Raw genomic sequence first — 17,139 nt, forward strand, 5'->3', positions numbered from 1 at the left:
TGGATATATGTAACATAGGATAGATCAGTCAGTGTCTTTATATTACTAAGACTCATAGTCAAAAACACCTTACACATGCCTGTAACAAAGAATTTGAGTAATTGCCATAATAGCCACTCCAAATGATTGCAAACATCAACACAAGTATAAGGCCAGTTTAAACGCCTTTTTAAAGATTGGGGTAATATACATGGCTGGCATATTGCTGCTTGGGGTATATACAGTATACACAGGCACTAGCCAATGTAGAGTGCTGAATGGGTTATATACAGTATACACAGGCACTAGCCAATGTAGAGTGCTGAATGGGGTATATTATTATTATTATTATTTATTTCTTAGCAGACGCCCTTATCCAGGGCGACTTACAATTGTTACAAGATATCACATTATACATTATTTCACATTATACAGATATCACATTTTTTTACATACAATTACCCATTTATACAGTTGGGTTTTTACTGGAGCAATCTAGGTAAAGTACCTTGCTCAAGTGTACAACAGCAGTGTCCCCCACTGGGGATTGAACCCACAACCCTCCGGTCAAGAGCCCAGAGCCCTAACCACTACTCCACACAGGCATTATCTAGCCAATGTAGTGCTGAATGAATGAGCTGGGAACTTTATAGTTGCGCAATGTGAACTTGTTCTGTGCCAGCACCTTACGTGGGCTAGATCAGTCACACCATGTGTGGATGTGCCGCAAGCAACTTTATGCCAGCTTTGTGTCAGTTAAAAAATATATATTTCAATTATACAGTATGTGCTGTATTTTCTGCCTATACGTCCTCAGATATCCCCAAAGTGAATAATCAAATCCTGCATAAACATGACTGCCTCCACACTGAACCACAGGGCAGTCTGACCAGGCCAGGGCTTGCAGACACAAATTTATTACTGAGCTGTCTGGAAAAAAAGACCTGGTCAACACAGAAAGGAAAAAAATACATACAAACAGTAAACATACATAAAACAAACCCACGCCAGTGTCAACATTAAATTAGAGCTGAAACATGGAATCACGAGGACCTACCTGCACAGGCATGAGAAAAGAATGTGTTGCGTGATAATCAAATCACTATAGGATACATGCATGGATATATTAGTGACACATATGTAAGTAAAGTATATCCTTATTAACTTTCATGAAACTTGGATAATTGGTTCTCAAGATATGCTGTTGTGCCAGTATTGGTAGTCAGTCTCACTGCAAAAACCATTGGGATTTTGTGGGGTAGCATGAAGAGCAAATGCCAGTCTATCAGCATTGGTAGTAATTAGATAGTAAATGCATTAAAACGTCCATTTGAAAAGCAGGCAATTCTGTTCTAATTTAGAAAACATGGCATATGAGTGGGTTGAAATGCATCCCTATAATTATTGGAGGACGGTTATTTAGATCTGTACACTTTACATAGAAAGAAAAGTAACAGTGAGCGTTTATTTATTTATATTCAACATGTATCTGATTATTTTCATTTCAAAGCCCTCTGTCTGGTGTATACTCCTGAGACTCGGCTGGTCGAATGTAATAAATATTGACAGCAGAGGGGAGGTTATTCAATTTGCAGTGATTGCGGGGTAGATGTGACACGAGGCAGGGCGCAGAAACCTCCTTCCAATAGCTACTGTCAACTTGAAACACACAGAAACACACTCCCAAAGAGAAACTCACTCCCAAAAAGAAATACACTCACAAAGAGAAGCACACTCGCAAAAAGAAACACACTCGCAAAAAGAAACACACTTACAAAGAGAAACAGTCACAAAGAGGAACACACAAAGAGAAACACACTGACACATAGGCACACACACAGAAACAATACTGTATATAATATAGTATCTACCATCCAAAACAAAATAGTAAGTACAGTCTATACATATAGCATACTACAGTAAGTATAATAGAAATGTATAGTGTGAGCAGTACCATAGTGTTTTTTCTTATACAAACACACACACACAGGTACTGTCCCTTACGTTTCATGAACACTGAAGTAAACACCCAAAAATAATAATACAAAAATAGTGAATACATACATACATACATACATACATACATACATATATACATACATACACGAATGAAGGCATGTTAGCCTATAAAGCCTTAATGGGTAACGAGAGGGTTACATCTAATAAAACTCCCAATTTACTTTGTTCAATAACCCCCTGATGAGGGGGTAATAAATGATAATACAGTATTTTCCCTCTTTTTTTAGGTAAAGTGGTGTCTTGAGAAGGTGCAGTGAATTCTGTTGTTTGCTCTGCCCAAGAGGTCAATCCGAACAAGGCGACACAGAACTGACGAAAGCAAACGAAGAGCGCCTGGATCATCAACGTTGTGTTAGGAGGAACTGTGGGAGCAATCCAAACAAGTAACCAGAGACATTTCCATTTCAGAACACTGTGAGGCGGGACAGCAGAAAGAAAGTGAATCACAGTTCCAGAGTTGGTACAGGACACTCGAGCAAAGATAAAAACAATGGTGGCAACTGAAGACTCAAATTGACAGCTGAAATTGATGTAGAGATAATCGTGTGCTGGCACTAGGGAGTGAAGGTTGTCAATGTGTTTAGAAGACATAAGCCTAGACTGTTGTAACTTCTAGTGTCCACACTGACTGAATTCACTGAGCAGTGATTGCACTATAGAAGCAAAGGCAGAACCAGCCGATCTCTTCTTCTGTTTGTGACGCATCATCACTAGGATGACTCCTCTAATGGTGGTGTACCCATTTTCACTGATACCCCGTGTGAGCAAAGAGCAGGTCTGCTAGTGCTCACAAACTATAAAGCACCTTCTCTTTCTCAAAAGGAGTGTATTCTTCAGATGCAAGCCCTTCTGGCTTTCGACTACAAAATACAAAATCCTTACTGGGTCCACACTACGTGAAATAACTGCAAATTGTTGAGTCTGCTGAGAAGAATATTCAGACCATATTCAGACATTCACTTCTAAGGTGTCTTCTTTTCTATTCCTAACCTGGGTCATATCATGGGTGGAATACAGTGAACCCACTTTTTTTTAATTGCATCCGTGGTTTATTTGTTTTCCTGGAATAGCATTAGAAGCTACTCAACCAACAGAACTGGCTTTGTTCCACCTGCCTGGAAATCACAATACACCTACATAGGGGCTCCTTATGGTTTAGATCACACGATAATCCCGGAGTGGATTTTGGTTTCTATTCCTTCACGTAGATTATAGATCTTCATTTTGGATCTGAACAGATGTGTAATATTTGTCCATCTCAATAACTATTGTACTTATGAATTCAAGATGCAAAATACTACTGGAGACAAGATCCTCAAGGACTGTGAAAGACCTCCCTTCATTGTTTGTGTATTCCACACATGCTTCAGTATGAACATCACCTTTTCTATGGATATTTTTAACACTAATTTCCACTAATTATTGGTGATTACAAGTGATTACCAGTGATTAAATGTGATTAACGATAATTAATGGTAATTAACGGATAACTGACACTGAAGGAAATATAAATGATTTACTCCCCCCTAACAAACAGAACACCACAAAACATTGAGCACAGATGAAGGCAATAGAAAAAACATTTGTCTTGACTTTCTTATAATCTTTACCTCAGTGAAAGAAAGGGTCTTTTAAACTATTTGGGTTTAAAAAGTTTGGGGACTGTGTTGTAGATCTGGTTTTAGCTTGACTAGGTCCAGGAAGTTAAATTGACCACTTTCTCTCCCATTAAGTGCTGGACTCAATGTAGGTTTGGGAAGAGGTTTAGTGATGGCTCTACCTGGGAGGTTGGGGACTGAAGCCCTGCTGCTGCTGCTACTGGCGCTCCAACTGCACTTCGGCCTAGTCGTCTCTATGGTAACAAAGACCAGTTTGGCTCAGGACAGGCCAGAAGAAGGCGAGTCGATGTCTCACGAACGCGTGAAGCGAGGCTGGGTGTGGAACCAGTTCTTCGTTGTGGAGGAATACACAGGGACGGAACCTCTCTACGTAGGAAAGGTATTAAACTGTTTATTAACCTTACATCAGTAGCACATTCCAACTACAGGGAATCAGAGTCATCACCATTAAAGAGTTGACTAAATTCTAGTACCCTGTTGTAACAAGGGGGGTTTGTTACACACGTGGGTAGTCACTGAACAATACTGAGTCAGACACAGAGCATTGGGTGTTGACAAACCGCACAGGCGCACAGATTTATTAACACAAGTGCTGACACTAGGGTACCAGCAATGGTAGCCCTAATGTCACATTTAATAAAGAAAACAAAACAAAACAAAGCTAAAAATAAAAGTTTGCCACACAAGGCCAGCGCTAGTTCCACTAAAGGAAACGTCCTGCTTCAGGAATCTGCTACTCTATGTAAACCTGCTCATTAGTTGCTTAGCAACGTGTCTCCTGTTGCGCATCCCACCTGTATACAGATGTCATCTAGTGCATAGAACATGCAAATACACTTTTTGTTTAAAGGTCTCTCATGAATACAATCTTCGTTCTTGTGGTTTATAGTAAGTTAATAAGTCGTAGGGTTTATCTTATTATAACAGTACTCAACTTTGTCACCCTTTCACCCAAACTTCATGAGATGACTTCTCTTATAGCAATAAGGGAAACCCTTCACACAACGTTTTCATAATAACTGTATTTGTTTTCTGATTATCACTCAGGTAACTATTGAGGCACTACTTCGTGACTCATTTATAACTACTGTCATGGATAGCGGTAGGTTTTAATACTTATCTACTCAGTTCAAGTACAGTAGGCCACACTAGCTGATTGCTGCAAGGCGGGAGTGATTTAATGTTAGTGTAACATGCAGAGGCTGGATGTGAACCGGCGAACCCCAAGCAAGCTATTGTCTTGTTTCACATGTCAGCATCTGTAATTACACAGCACTGCTCATTACGACAGCAGCAGAACTTAATCTGCATATCCAAAATGAAAGCAAAACCAAGAGGCCTTCAGCACCAGTAAAAGGTGGGCAGCGCTAATGCTGCTACGCTAAAAAGAGGCAGGACATGGGTTTTGTAATCACTCTTTGATTGACCCCAGTCCCTTACACTATAATACTCAGGGTTGCTGCAGTCTGTAGGTAACCTTTTATATCCAATCAGTCTTTTTATTATTTAAAGGAAAGAGATAAGGAAAATTAATGACTAGAATGTGTTTAATGAAGGCACTGAAAGTGCAGTCTGTTTTATGGCAGGAGAGTGCTAAACTTTTTTCGTATTTCATTAGGCAATTAATGGACGGGACAGCCTTGGCATCTCTGCTGAGTCTGTGCAAAAATAAAGGGAGCAGGCTAAATTGCAGACACTGACAAAAAAGGCATGGCAGACATATTTTATTCTATATAGTACTAATTAAAGTCTGTGATTGTGTATGGAAATGTGTTTGTCCTCCGTACACTATTAATAGTCTTGGCATGTGCACTGGCACTGCGGAGTGCAATAACTCATGATAATTGTATTAATAAAATCATCTCCAGTTCATGTCATCCTATTTAAACATCAACTCCCCATGTACCTCCATAATTAATCACTTAAAAGATGAAGATTTCCCTTCACTGGCCACAGTGCTACATCTTCTATCCCTGCTAATATCTCCTGAAGAACTTCTCCACCCTCAATAAAACATCCTGAAGGAATTAGAGGAGTGCTCTTTGAGGAATGATCACTCCAGAACGGTTTAGACCGCATGCTGTCTTGACTGTCTACAGTGGACCTACCCATATATACGGACTGGACAAAGATCCACTAACCCTACAGTATACATGTGGCGGGATGCACCTGCCCCGGGGTGTATTTTGTATTTTGTGTTGGGTTTGTATAGTGTGGGGTGATTTAAAATGCATGTTGGTATGTGGGCACAGGGAAGTCAGAATTAGTTCACATGCAGACTGTGCTTAGCAACTGAGTCCCGACACAGCTGTATTTAAGAAGTCACAGATCTTGCACTAGGCGTTGGTGTGTTCAGAGGTGGAACGAGAGTTGGGAGGTAAAGAGAAAGAATAAATAATAATAAACAATTGCTACGTGTGCTGGTTCAGTGTGCTGGTTCCAAACCAGCGCCATACTTGTTTTATTTAGTGTTTGTTCCATGTCTGTTGTATTTGTCTGTTTTGGCCATCGTGCCTTTTGTTTTGGAAAAGTGTTTTGTTTTGTGTTTAAACTGTTTATTTGTTTATTTATAATTAAAATGTGCATCAGCGCTTACCTCAGTGCCATCTTCCTGGACTGACGTCAGCCGCAAGCCAACTTGCCACATTACAATAGCATTTTCTCAAATGGACACTGATTGTCTGGGAATTAACCTGTTTATAGTCCACTAAATCTGGGTATGTGCTTCATTCTGTTGAGAGCTGCAGTCTCAAGGCAGGGTTGTGTGGGATGGCTGCTGCAGTGTCTATAGAGAGAGCCAGTTCATTCTGTTGAGAGCTGCAGTCTCAAGGCAGGGTTGTGTGGAATGGCTGCTGCAGTGTCTATAGGGGAAGCCAGTTCATTCTGTTGAGAGCTGCAGTCTCAAGGCAGGGTTGTGTGGGATGGCTGCTGCAGTGTCTATAGAGAGAGACGGTTTTAGGAATGTAGTACGACTTGAGGTGGGGATTTTAGCACCACGTTTTTCCCACTATGGCCCCTTGTTCAGTAAATATCTTGGAATACAGGAATTGATAATTGTCTTAAAAAAACAGAAAGGATTTTAATTAAAAAAATCAGTCCCTCAGGTCCAGTGATACCTCACATATTATCAGTTTACTACCAATGCAGGATGACTGTGTGGGATAATTGTTCTTTATTTTACCCCAAGATATATTTCTGCAATGGTCACTACCATAATGTTGAGCACGATATATGATACAGTGTATAAGCTTTGTGAGAGTTGTTTGCAACTAATCAGCATTGCGGCAGGATAGCGCTGTGGCCTCAGGTGCTATCGGCAGAGAAGGAGACTCAGACACAGGGAAAACCTGGTTGAAGCGCTAATGCACATTTTTAATTAACAAAGCAATAATCAAAAACAGAAATCAAAAGGCACAAGGGCCAAAGTAAAAAGTTAAAAAAACACAAAACAACAGATACTGTTATCTCTACACATACAAATCCCCAACACCACAGTGCAAACTCACCCAAACACCCTCCTTTCTCCTTCCTTATATGCCATGTGCCTACCTCAGGCTCCAGCCACATGCTCACATGTATTTTGGCAGGGAGGAATTTAACCCCCTCCCTGCCAACCCAATATTCCCCCCACACAAATGATTTACAACCAGCTCATCTCTCAATGCAGGGGCTGTTTCACAAGGGGCAGAATAGTGGGTGTCTGTGCAACTAGCTCATCCCGCAATGCAGGGGCTGTTTCACAAGGAGCAGGATAGTTGGTGTCTGTGCAACCAGTTCATCTCTCAATGCAGGGGCTGTTTCACAAGGGGCAGGATAGTGTGTGTCTGTTCATTCAATGCAGGAGCTGTTTCACAAGAGGCAGGATAGTGGGTATCTGTTCATTCAGTGCAGGGGCTGTATAGGTAACCCTATTAACAGGGCTTCCTGTTGTAGCTGTTGTAAATCAGGTGCATGTTCTTAACCAATGTTAACAGATGTTGATTTCTTTTGTTGAGTATGGTAAAATAGAAGCAAATGTTCAACTATGCAACACATTTAAACATGCTTATAATAATAATAATAATAATAATAATAATAATAATAATAATTATTATTATTATTATTATTATTATTATTATTATTATTATTATTATTATTATTATTATTAGTAGTAGTAGTAGTAGTAGTAGTAGTAGTATTGCACCTTTAGGGTCTTGATCATTGGTTACTAAGCAACATGAATGAAGAATTCTGTCAGGCTCAGTTTTTTCACTCTATTTGCAGGTGAAAGTGGTTTTGACTCTAATTTAAAAAATCGCATTTGCAAGGCAGAAATCATGATTGGGTAAAATGCTTACCTCTTGACAGTGTTAAGCCAAGTGCATTTTTTGTCCAATCGCATGCTCTCACACACACACTTACACTCCGTAAGCCATGGAAATAGAATAAGCCTGCCTCCCATGGTGCTAATAAAGGCCTCTCCGTCCACAGGAATAATGAGCCCTTCACATTTGATTCTGCAAGTGCTGGAGCACCATCAATCTTTCAGCAATCCACACTGTGAAGAGTGGTGGTCTAGGGGCACCATCACAGTACGCTGAGGAAATTCAACACCGCTATATTTATTTATGTAGATCTACAGCTATGAACAAAAGTTTAGCATCACCGCATATAATTAACACATTTTGCTTCATAAAGTTTTCCATATACCTAATGAAAAACTGACAAAAATTGAAAAATGTGACATTTCAAAATCTAACATGAAATACTGTGCTACTATTATGGCTTCCAGCAGACTTTTTATGATATCATTTTCTAGTTTCTTTGATGTTAAATAAAAGACCTAAATTATGTTCATATATATTTCTTTTTTAAATGATGTCTCAATCCTAAAATTCTAGGTTGTGCAAAACTTTTGGCCATAGCTGTAGATTAGAAACTTTCTTTTTCTACGTTCCTATGTTTCATAAAACTATAAATTGATTTCCCACTGTGGTCAGCCTCATGCTATTGTGATTGACCTTGTTCTACTTACTGGACCATTGTATGTAGCTCAACTGCTGCATTGCCATTTATTTAAAACGCTTTAGTTTTATCAGGGATTATCATTATACCAGGTTCCTGAATGCAGTGTAACAGGTAGTGCATCAATAAGGCAAACGTTTGCTGTCTTTATTTTTTAAGAGATACAAAATATGTATACACTTTTTCAATGGGAACTACATGTTAACAACGAGGATAACAACCAGGATGAGGAACTACAAGAAAAATTAGAAGTACAGGCAACTCTGGCAACTCAAGTTGCTGGGCATTTCAAAACAGTTCAAAGCATCATCCCAGGTGACATGAAAAAAAAAAATCAATAAAACTCAAAATCCGAGCAGCAGCACTCAGAACTACTCACCATGAAACGGTAAGGTTCAAATGTCCTACAATGTTTGATTTTATAATAGATTGAGCCCTGTCAGTTCCTCCAGCGTGACTGCAGTTTGGAGAGTAATGGATGTGAAGTCTGCTGCAGTCGCGCTGCTCACAGCCTGCTGTTAAGAACAGACAGTGTCTGGAGGTTGTGTCAGAGTGAAGGGCTGCAGTGCGCTCAACTGAATGGGGAGCTCCAGCGTACCTCTGAGCTGCATCTACAGGTCAGCCTCCAGACCTGGGATCTTGCATGCGTTGGAACAGTAGACACAGACCCATCCTTTGATAATATCCGAAAACAAGCTCTATAATAATCCAGGGTTAGGATAATCCCATTGCACTGCATTACAGGTATGGTCTGCTTTCCCATATAATAGACACTTGTATTGTGCTTGGAATATAAATGCGGAGTGGCAGGGGACGGGAGGGTTACACACCACTCAGACCCTGTGCTCCTTGTTATATTTTAATGAGAAATCCTTCCCACGAGTGCAGCGTTATACTCATTAACAGTGGGGTTAAATGTAGTTTCCCACTTGGACAGATTTCTCATTAGAAGTAGCTTGCCTCATCCCTCTGGGCTGGCTTTGATTCTCTATTTCCTTGGCATGTATCACATTTTAATGTGTACTGTATGGTGTGTAAATGTCTGAACTGCTTCGGGTTACAACCCTGTGTACAGCACACATCACTTCCATTAAACATTTACAACAGTAAATGTGCACGTAATTTAGCAGTTTTCCAATGATTATTCTATGCATTTACCATTTGCCAAAAGTATTAGTATTCTGTGTCCCCACCCTTTGCTTCCTTTACAGCTTGCAGTCTTTTTTTGTATTTTGAAACCGGTTCCTGGCATCTTTCCGGAGATATTTTTGCCCACTCTTCAACACATACAGCTTTGAGTTCTGCAATCGACTTTGGTTTCCTTTTTGCAACAACAGCCTTCAAGTCAATCCGCAACATCTCGATGGGATTCAAGTCTTGGTACTGAGATAGCGAATCAATAACTGTAATCTTACTTTTTTTCAGAAATTCCTTCGCAGACTTTGCAGAATGCTTAGGGTCATTATCCTGCTGGAATACAAACTTCTGACCAATAAGCCTTCTAGCACTGGGTAACAAATAAGAGTGCAAAATGTATTGATATTATGCAGCATTCATTGATCCTTCTACAATACAAAGGTCACCAGTGCCTGAGGATGATAAACAAGCCCATACCATCACACAACCGCCACCATGTTTAACACTGGGCAACTTTTCTTTAAATTCTTCTCCTCCCTCCAAACATATTGTTGCTTTCTTGGTGAAAAAATATATATTTTGGATTCGTCTGACCATTACATTTGGTTGAAGAAATCATCAGGCTTCTTCAAGTATTCAATGGAAAACTCCAATCGCTTTCTTTTGTATATTGTTTTTAACAAAGGTTTGTATCTTGGTTTTCGCCCACAGACATTCATCTTGTTAAGGTACCATTGAATTATTCGCTTGTGAATTTGTTGACCATCTTCTCTCAATTCTTGTGTCAAATCTTTTGCAGTAATCTGAGGATTTTGCTGGATTGCTCAAACGATTCTTCTTCCAGATTTTGCATCTTTCTTCCACACCTGGATCTAGTTGCAGTAGTTCCTGTTCGCACGTGCTTGTTAATAAGAGCCCACACAATAGTAGAGTATTTCTGCTATTTTTCTGGTAGTTTCTCCTTTTTCGATTAGTTGTATCACTGCCATTTTGAGATCATTGCTGTACTCTTTAGTTTTAACCATTTTTGTGGTTTTTTAATCACAAATTTCCAATTTATGTTTCATCACTTGATGATTATGTATGTATTCTATAAGTATCATCAGGTGTTGGTTTTCAATCATGATAATTGTCAATCATTAGCAATATATGGGTTTCATATGAAATGTGTTGATTGCCCAAATACTTTTGAAATTCGTTTTTGCATGTTATTTTTCATTGTATGCATGTTATGTAATAATTTGTTGTTTTATTATAAAGCTGAATCGCTACTTTAATTTAGATCTTTTAATAGAACACTTAGAAATTATAGCAATCACTTTCTTTGTGTTTTTTCTCATTCTTTTAAACTGCCCAAATACTTTTGTCTGCGACTCTTTATTGTGTACCGCATATATACTACATACCCATTGTGACAGGATGATTGGGTGGTGACGTCACGGCAGAAGCAGGAACTAAATAAACTGACACCAAATACTGCAGATCAAAGTAAATGAAAGACGCGGCAGCGCCCTTTTTGTTAAGTAAAAATAAAATAAAAGGTTTTAACAAAAAGACTCACTGAGCGAAAATAAAAGGTTTAAATAAAACAAATCACGAACACAAAATAAATAATATAACACAACACAGGTCAGGCTGGGCAGATTGCCTTCACTGTTCCTACGTCTTTTTAGTTTCGCTTTCACTCTCTCTGCTCGCTCTCTCCTCTCTAACACCCACCCCGAGTGCAGCGAGCTGCATGCTTTTATGCAGGTGACCATCTCCCGATTAGCAACAAATTAAATCACCTAATTAATTTGGGAGATGGCCACCTTCTGCATGAGTTTATTAATTATTCCTGGCAGAGGATGAGCACCAATCTCGCCTTTGCCAGAACACGTTTTAAAATAAACAAAACCGCCCGGCTACGCCATCATCTATAAATAAACAAAACAATAACAAAACATACGACGCTTCGCCGACAAATATAAAACACAATGACACGGCGCTACGCCGTCACAAATACAACAAATAGATCATAACAAACAAATACAAAATAACACAGGGGTGGAGGGGGAGACCCCGTTTTAAAAATAAACAAAATACAGTTACACAGCAGGGCTCTCTACCGCCCTGCTACACCCATATATAGGACAGAGGTTCTTCTTAAAGTTTTCCAAAAATGATGCTATCTTTGCCAAACATTCAGGTATGTGAATAGAACACAAAAACAGACAAATACTCATTCACCCACTGTACCCTGAGAATCAGCTATGGAAAAAAATATACCCCTCTAAATAGGTTTGTAGAAAGTCATCTAGAACTGAAGCATCCAAATGTCATACCGTTGTGTCTAGACAGTAAAACCAACAGCAGCAGCCGGTTGCAAAGAGGAGCCGTCAATACGCTTCAACCTCTCCTGTTTTCAATCCACAGATTCACTCGGATTCTGACGAGGGAGATGGCTCAATCAAGTACACAATCTCGGGGGAAGGCGCTGGCACCATTTTCATCATTGATGAGATTACGGGGGATATTCATGCCACAGAGCGATTGGACCGTGAAGAGAAGACCTTCTACACACTGCGTGCCCAGGCCAGGGACCGGCTCACTGACCGCCCGCTTGAACCCGAGTCAGAGTTCATCATCAAGGTCCAGGACATCAATGACAGTGAGCCCAAATTCCTGGAGGGGCCTTACATTGGGAGTGTTCCAGAGCTGTCACCCATCGGTAAGATGAGTGGATTGGGAAGGAGGGAAGCAGTGTGGTCTTGACTGGGTGGGAGGAAAGCAGTCTGACCTTGTCTAGTGGTTAGAGCTGAAGGGCAAGAAGAGATGGAAGAGGGTGGACTTGTCCAAAGTTTAGAGCTGAGGGACTGGGAGGATGGGAAGCAGTGTGGCTTTGTCTAGCTTTTAGAACTGAGGTACTGAGCAGAAAGGTGTGCTGGGAAATTGGGAAAGAAGCAAAGAAGCAACATTGTCCTAGTGGTTAAAGCTGAGGGACCTTTTTTAACAACCTTCCCAATTACGTGGGGTCCAAACTAAGTGGAATTCACAGTCATTACAAATATATGTCTTTTCCATATGGGTTAAACAAAGAAACATTTTAGTTTCAAAGGCACATGTCTGGCCTTGTGCTGAAGGCGGGGACCTGTTGAATTCAGTAATCCAAATGAATTCCTGCCGTCTCAGCACACTGCCGCCCTCGTCTCTGAAAACAAGCATCTATTTATTAAAACAAAGAGGCTGAGCAACACTCATTAACTTGCCTAGCCTGTGCTCAGATGAAGCATTAACAGAGTCTGCTTTTCATGTTTTATACATCGAACAGCACACCGGCCCTAATGAGATAAAGAGAGAGCTTTGTAGTGGCTTTCAGTTTGTTTCCCATTTGTAGTTACTCTGCTGTAGAAGAGTAACTACAAATAGAGTAGAGTGACTGCTTGTACATAAAGCAGGTAGAGGTAAGGAGGCAGGGAGGCAGGGAGAGTGGCAGACAGATTTCACAAGATAGATAGATAGATAGATAGATAGATAGATAGATAGATAGATAGATAGATAGATAGATAGATCATTTTTTTATTTTTTAAAAATACACTTTATTTTAAAAACAGAACCACATTCATGTGGGGCAAGACAGTAGTTTTTGCAGGGCCTGTAAACAAAAGGGAGCAGTGTGACTGGCGATGTGGATAAGGTCCTGCCCACCCTCTTCCAGGGGCAGGTACAGCACACTCTGCCTCAGCCAGAAGAAATCCAGGATCACTTTGTGGAGCTGTTGTAACAGATCAGTGTGTGCCAGAGCATTGATGCTATTAGGTTATTTACAATTAAAACCTTTTAGATCTTTTTCGTTTTTAACGAGAACTACAATGTTATCAGCATAGGCTGACACTTTAATAGGGCTCCCATTTCAATAGGGTGAGCCCTGTTAAAATAGATAGATAAATACATTGTATTAGCATTATTATTATTTAGCAGACACTTTCATCCAAAGCAACTTTCAGAGACTAGGGAGTGAACTATGCATTACAACTCTTGCTGCAGAGTTAATTACAATTGGAACTTGGCTGTTACGTCTCATTCGAAGGACGAAGCATAAGGAGGTTAAGTGACTTGCTCTGGGTCACATACAGGGATTGAACCCAGAACCTCCTGGTAACAAGCCCCTTTAACCACTGGACCACTAAACCTCCTTAGTAATATTGTCACTGATATATTATCACTTTGCTTTTTTTCTTTCTTAATTCAAGATATACACATTTTTCAAGTACAACGGTTGCAGTAAACACTTTCTTTCCCTGGTATCTATGTAGGTACTGCAGGCAGATAGGTGAGCAAGGAGGCAGACAGACAGAGAGACAGATAGACAGGCAAACACACAGACATGCTAAATTGACAGACAGGTCGGAATGACAAGCAGACTGAAGGCTTAGATAAGTAGACACATTCATAGGTATTGCAGGTGAGAAAATAATTTCATAAACCTTTTGAAAGAAAGACATTTTTATTTGAAAACATATCTGGTACTGCACTAGGTGAAAGAAATGTCTGTTTGCAAGCCATGTTTTCATATATTGTAGCACTTCCTTGATCACTTGGAGGGTGAAATTGACCCTAAAATCAGATTTATGGAATTATTTTGCTAGCTACAAACTTTCCTCTCTTGAGTGATAACGGATCACACTGGCAGCAAAGAATGGCCTTTTCTCATTCTTGAATTTCTTGTGTTCTTATGTTATAGTCTAAAAAAGAAAGATAGAAAGAAAGAAAGAAAGAAAGAAAGAAAGAAAGAAAGAAAGAAAGAAAATAAATGGCTGACACTGACACTGTTAGAGACGGCTGGGTAGATTGCTTGATTAAAACACGGCGATTAGAGATCCATTAAAATGAATCTCCATTTATTAGCTCTGCTGCTGCCTGCAGTGAGTGTAATAGACCCCACACTGCTCTCTCCAGATGTGAGTCAGACACTATACAGAAATGAGATCCAGATTCCCGTTGTGTTTGACTGTGACAGGGCTGTAGCTGTGAGTCAGACACTGTACAGAAATGAGATCCAGATTCCCGTTGTGTCTGACTGTGATAGAGCTGTAGCTGTGTGTGTCTGGAGGCACACACAGCTACAGAGCAGATGTCCCCACAAAGAGGGTACCTACTGAAAAGCTTGTTACACTTTATATTCTTATACGATCCAACTCGTTAGCTGCTATTCCTGTGGCATTCCATCTGAATTCAATAGGAATTTATGGCCAAATATCTTCAGGACTACAAAAAACATTATAAAATAGCAACAACATATTTGTTATTCAGGTATTACTCCAATGTATGGGAAATTCATAAGAATGAACACTATTGTTTTAAAGTATTCGCTGAAAGTACAATGTAGAGAAATATTTTGACAACATTTGTAACAGATTCTGTCCCCTTCTGGTGAGATGAGGTTAAAAGCTCTATAACCACGAATGCAGATGAGCCCGGCTCTTTTGCATAACTGTTAAAATGCTTGTTTGTGGTGCATGGGGTTGACTTGAACCAATAACCACACGGTTCAAAGACAAGCATCTTACCATTCAACTAAAGAGCAAGCTTATGTGCGGGTGTCTCAGGCTGATGTCAGAACTATGAACTCATCAACTGCCAGGAGGGGATCCGTTACAGCAGTGCAGTCGCTTCCTACAACACAGTGGCTTAGTATAGACATATTGCCATTGTAGATCATTTAGCTAGGTATGGGGTTCCAAGGTGAAGATATAGTGCTTGTACGAATTGGATCTTGCCTTTTCAAAATGTCGAGCAGACGAGAGGAATGTGTGAATGAGATTCGGCAGTGATTTGAGGAAACGTCTTGCTCAGCAAGCGCTCGGAAGCTAGCAGTTTATTTGCTTGATCTTGACAGCTTGAGCTCTGCTGTTGTTAGACATAGAGTGAAATTAATAATTGATGCATTTTGCTTCCTGTCCCTCTCACTTGAAGGCAGTTTCAGGGTGAGTTGAAATATTTCAAGTTTTCTTGTTAGCTGCTTGTATAGGTTTGGGAATGAAGGGGCTTTAATTAAGGGCTTGTGCATTTGTACTTGCATCTTCTTTCTGTACATCAGATGAAGCCGAAGCGAACGCTGAGAACACAGATAGGATTATGATGTTGGCAGTAACAGAACTGCCCGTCCTGTTATAATCCCAGTGTATTATTACCAGCAATTTCTCCCCAGAGCGCTACATACTGTAATCCCCCACCCATGACTTTATATGCAAAATAGTTAATCAGCTACAGCGAACTTGACAAAAATGCAAATAGCAGGCAGCAAGTTTTTACATTTTTTCAACAATGAAATCAGTGTAGCACAACAAAGCTTCTACATGTTTCGGTACAGATGGATGGAATCAAGGAGACTTTGAATAGGTAGATTCAGTTGCTGAATTTGGGTAGTTTTTTCAGGAACTCTTGAATATATAGGTTCCGTAATAAGTCGGTATTGAAGCAAAAACCTTCAAATGTGCTGCAATCAAATCTCAATCAGCACGAGCAGCTGATCTCAAAGCCAGGATGTCATTTAGAATCTCATTTCAAATGCCATCTCACTGCTGCTCTTTAGGATTTAGGATTTAGGATTTCACCCCAAAATTAGAGGCTTTGAGTTGAGCCTGCCTGGTGACTGCAGGGTCTTGTATGTTGCTTGACCAGCAGGGGTCACTGTAGAGATGAAGTACCCCCAGTTTATTTCCTGCCTGATTTGTGAGAGCACAAACACCATGCAGTACACCCTGTGGGCTCTCCAGCCAAAACTGGCAGTCACTCTGTAATCTGCATGGTAGTGCGTTACCAAGTGTGCCACTGGGGACTAAAATCTCAATTGTAATTTCTAATATAAATAGCATGTATTTATTTACATATTTTAAGTGTGAGGTCAAATCAAAACGGACCGCCAGCAGTTAATATGTAACCAAAAGTTATTTCATTACCAACACACTACAATATGTAAGAGATGGAAGTGAGGTTTTTATTACAGTGGCTGAGAAATGCAAAGAGGTAGCAAATCTACACAGAGACGTAGCTGCAACCAGGGGACTAGAAAGCTTCTGCCAGAAGTTACATTTTATTTTAAGAAGGGGTCTCATTTCATAATGTAATGGAAGCACCTATCCATCCATATGTCACACATTATGTGGTGGTACAGTTTCACATGCACAGTGCATATATGTAATGGTGATGATACCGATAGCACTCATTTTGTATTTATAGCCTGTGGAGGGGAGTTATGTTACTGATACATATTTTAAGCAATATAACGTCTGTCACTTATCATACATGCTATAAAACGAATAAACTGTAGTTTAGGAAACATCTTACAGTCCAGCAGCTGATCACAGTGGGGAAACATACAAATCAAGTTCACATGACA

At 40.0% G+C, this 17,139-nt stretch overlaps 1 protein-coding gene across 1 annotated transcript in view; it reads left to right on the plus strand.

Annotated features, from left to right (window-relative positions):
* The window catches only part of LOC117435613 (cadherin-22-like), a 209,306-nt gene that overhangs the window by 97,391 nt on the left and 94,776 nt on the right, over positions 1 to 17,139 (plus strand). The window contains exons 2-3 of the mRNA XM_034059049.3: positions 2,226 to 3,996; positions 12,174 to 12,468. Coding sequence (XP_033914940.3) covers positions 3,769 to 3,996; positions 12,174 to 12,468 — 523 coding nt within the window. The 5' untranslated portion in view covers positions 2,226 to 3,768. The remainder of the gene's footprint in view (positions 1 to 2,225; positions 3,997 to 12,173; positions 12,469 to 17,139) is intronic.

This window comes from Acipenser ruthenus, chromosome 18 (genome assembly GCF_902713425.1).
Source record: "Acipenser ruthenus chromosome 18, fAciRut3.2 maternal haplotype, whole genome shotgun sequence".
In the NCBI taxonomy this organism is placed as follows: Eukaryota; Metazoa; Chordata; class Actinopteri; order Acipenseriformes; family Acipenseridae; genus Acipenser; species Acipenser ruthenus.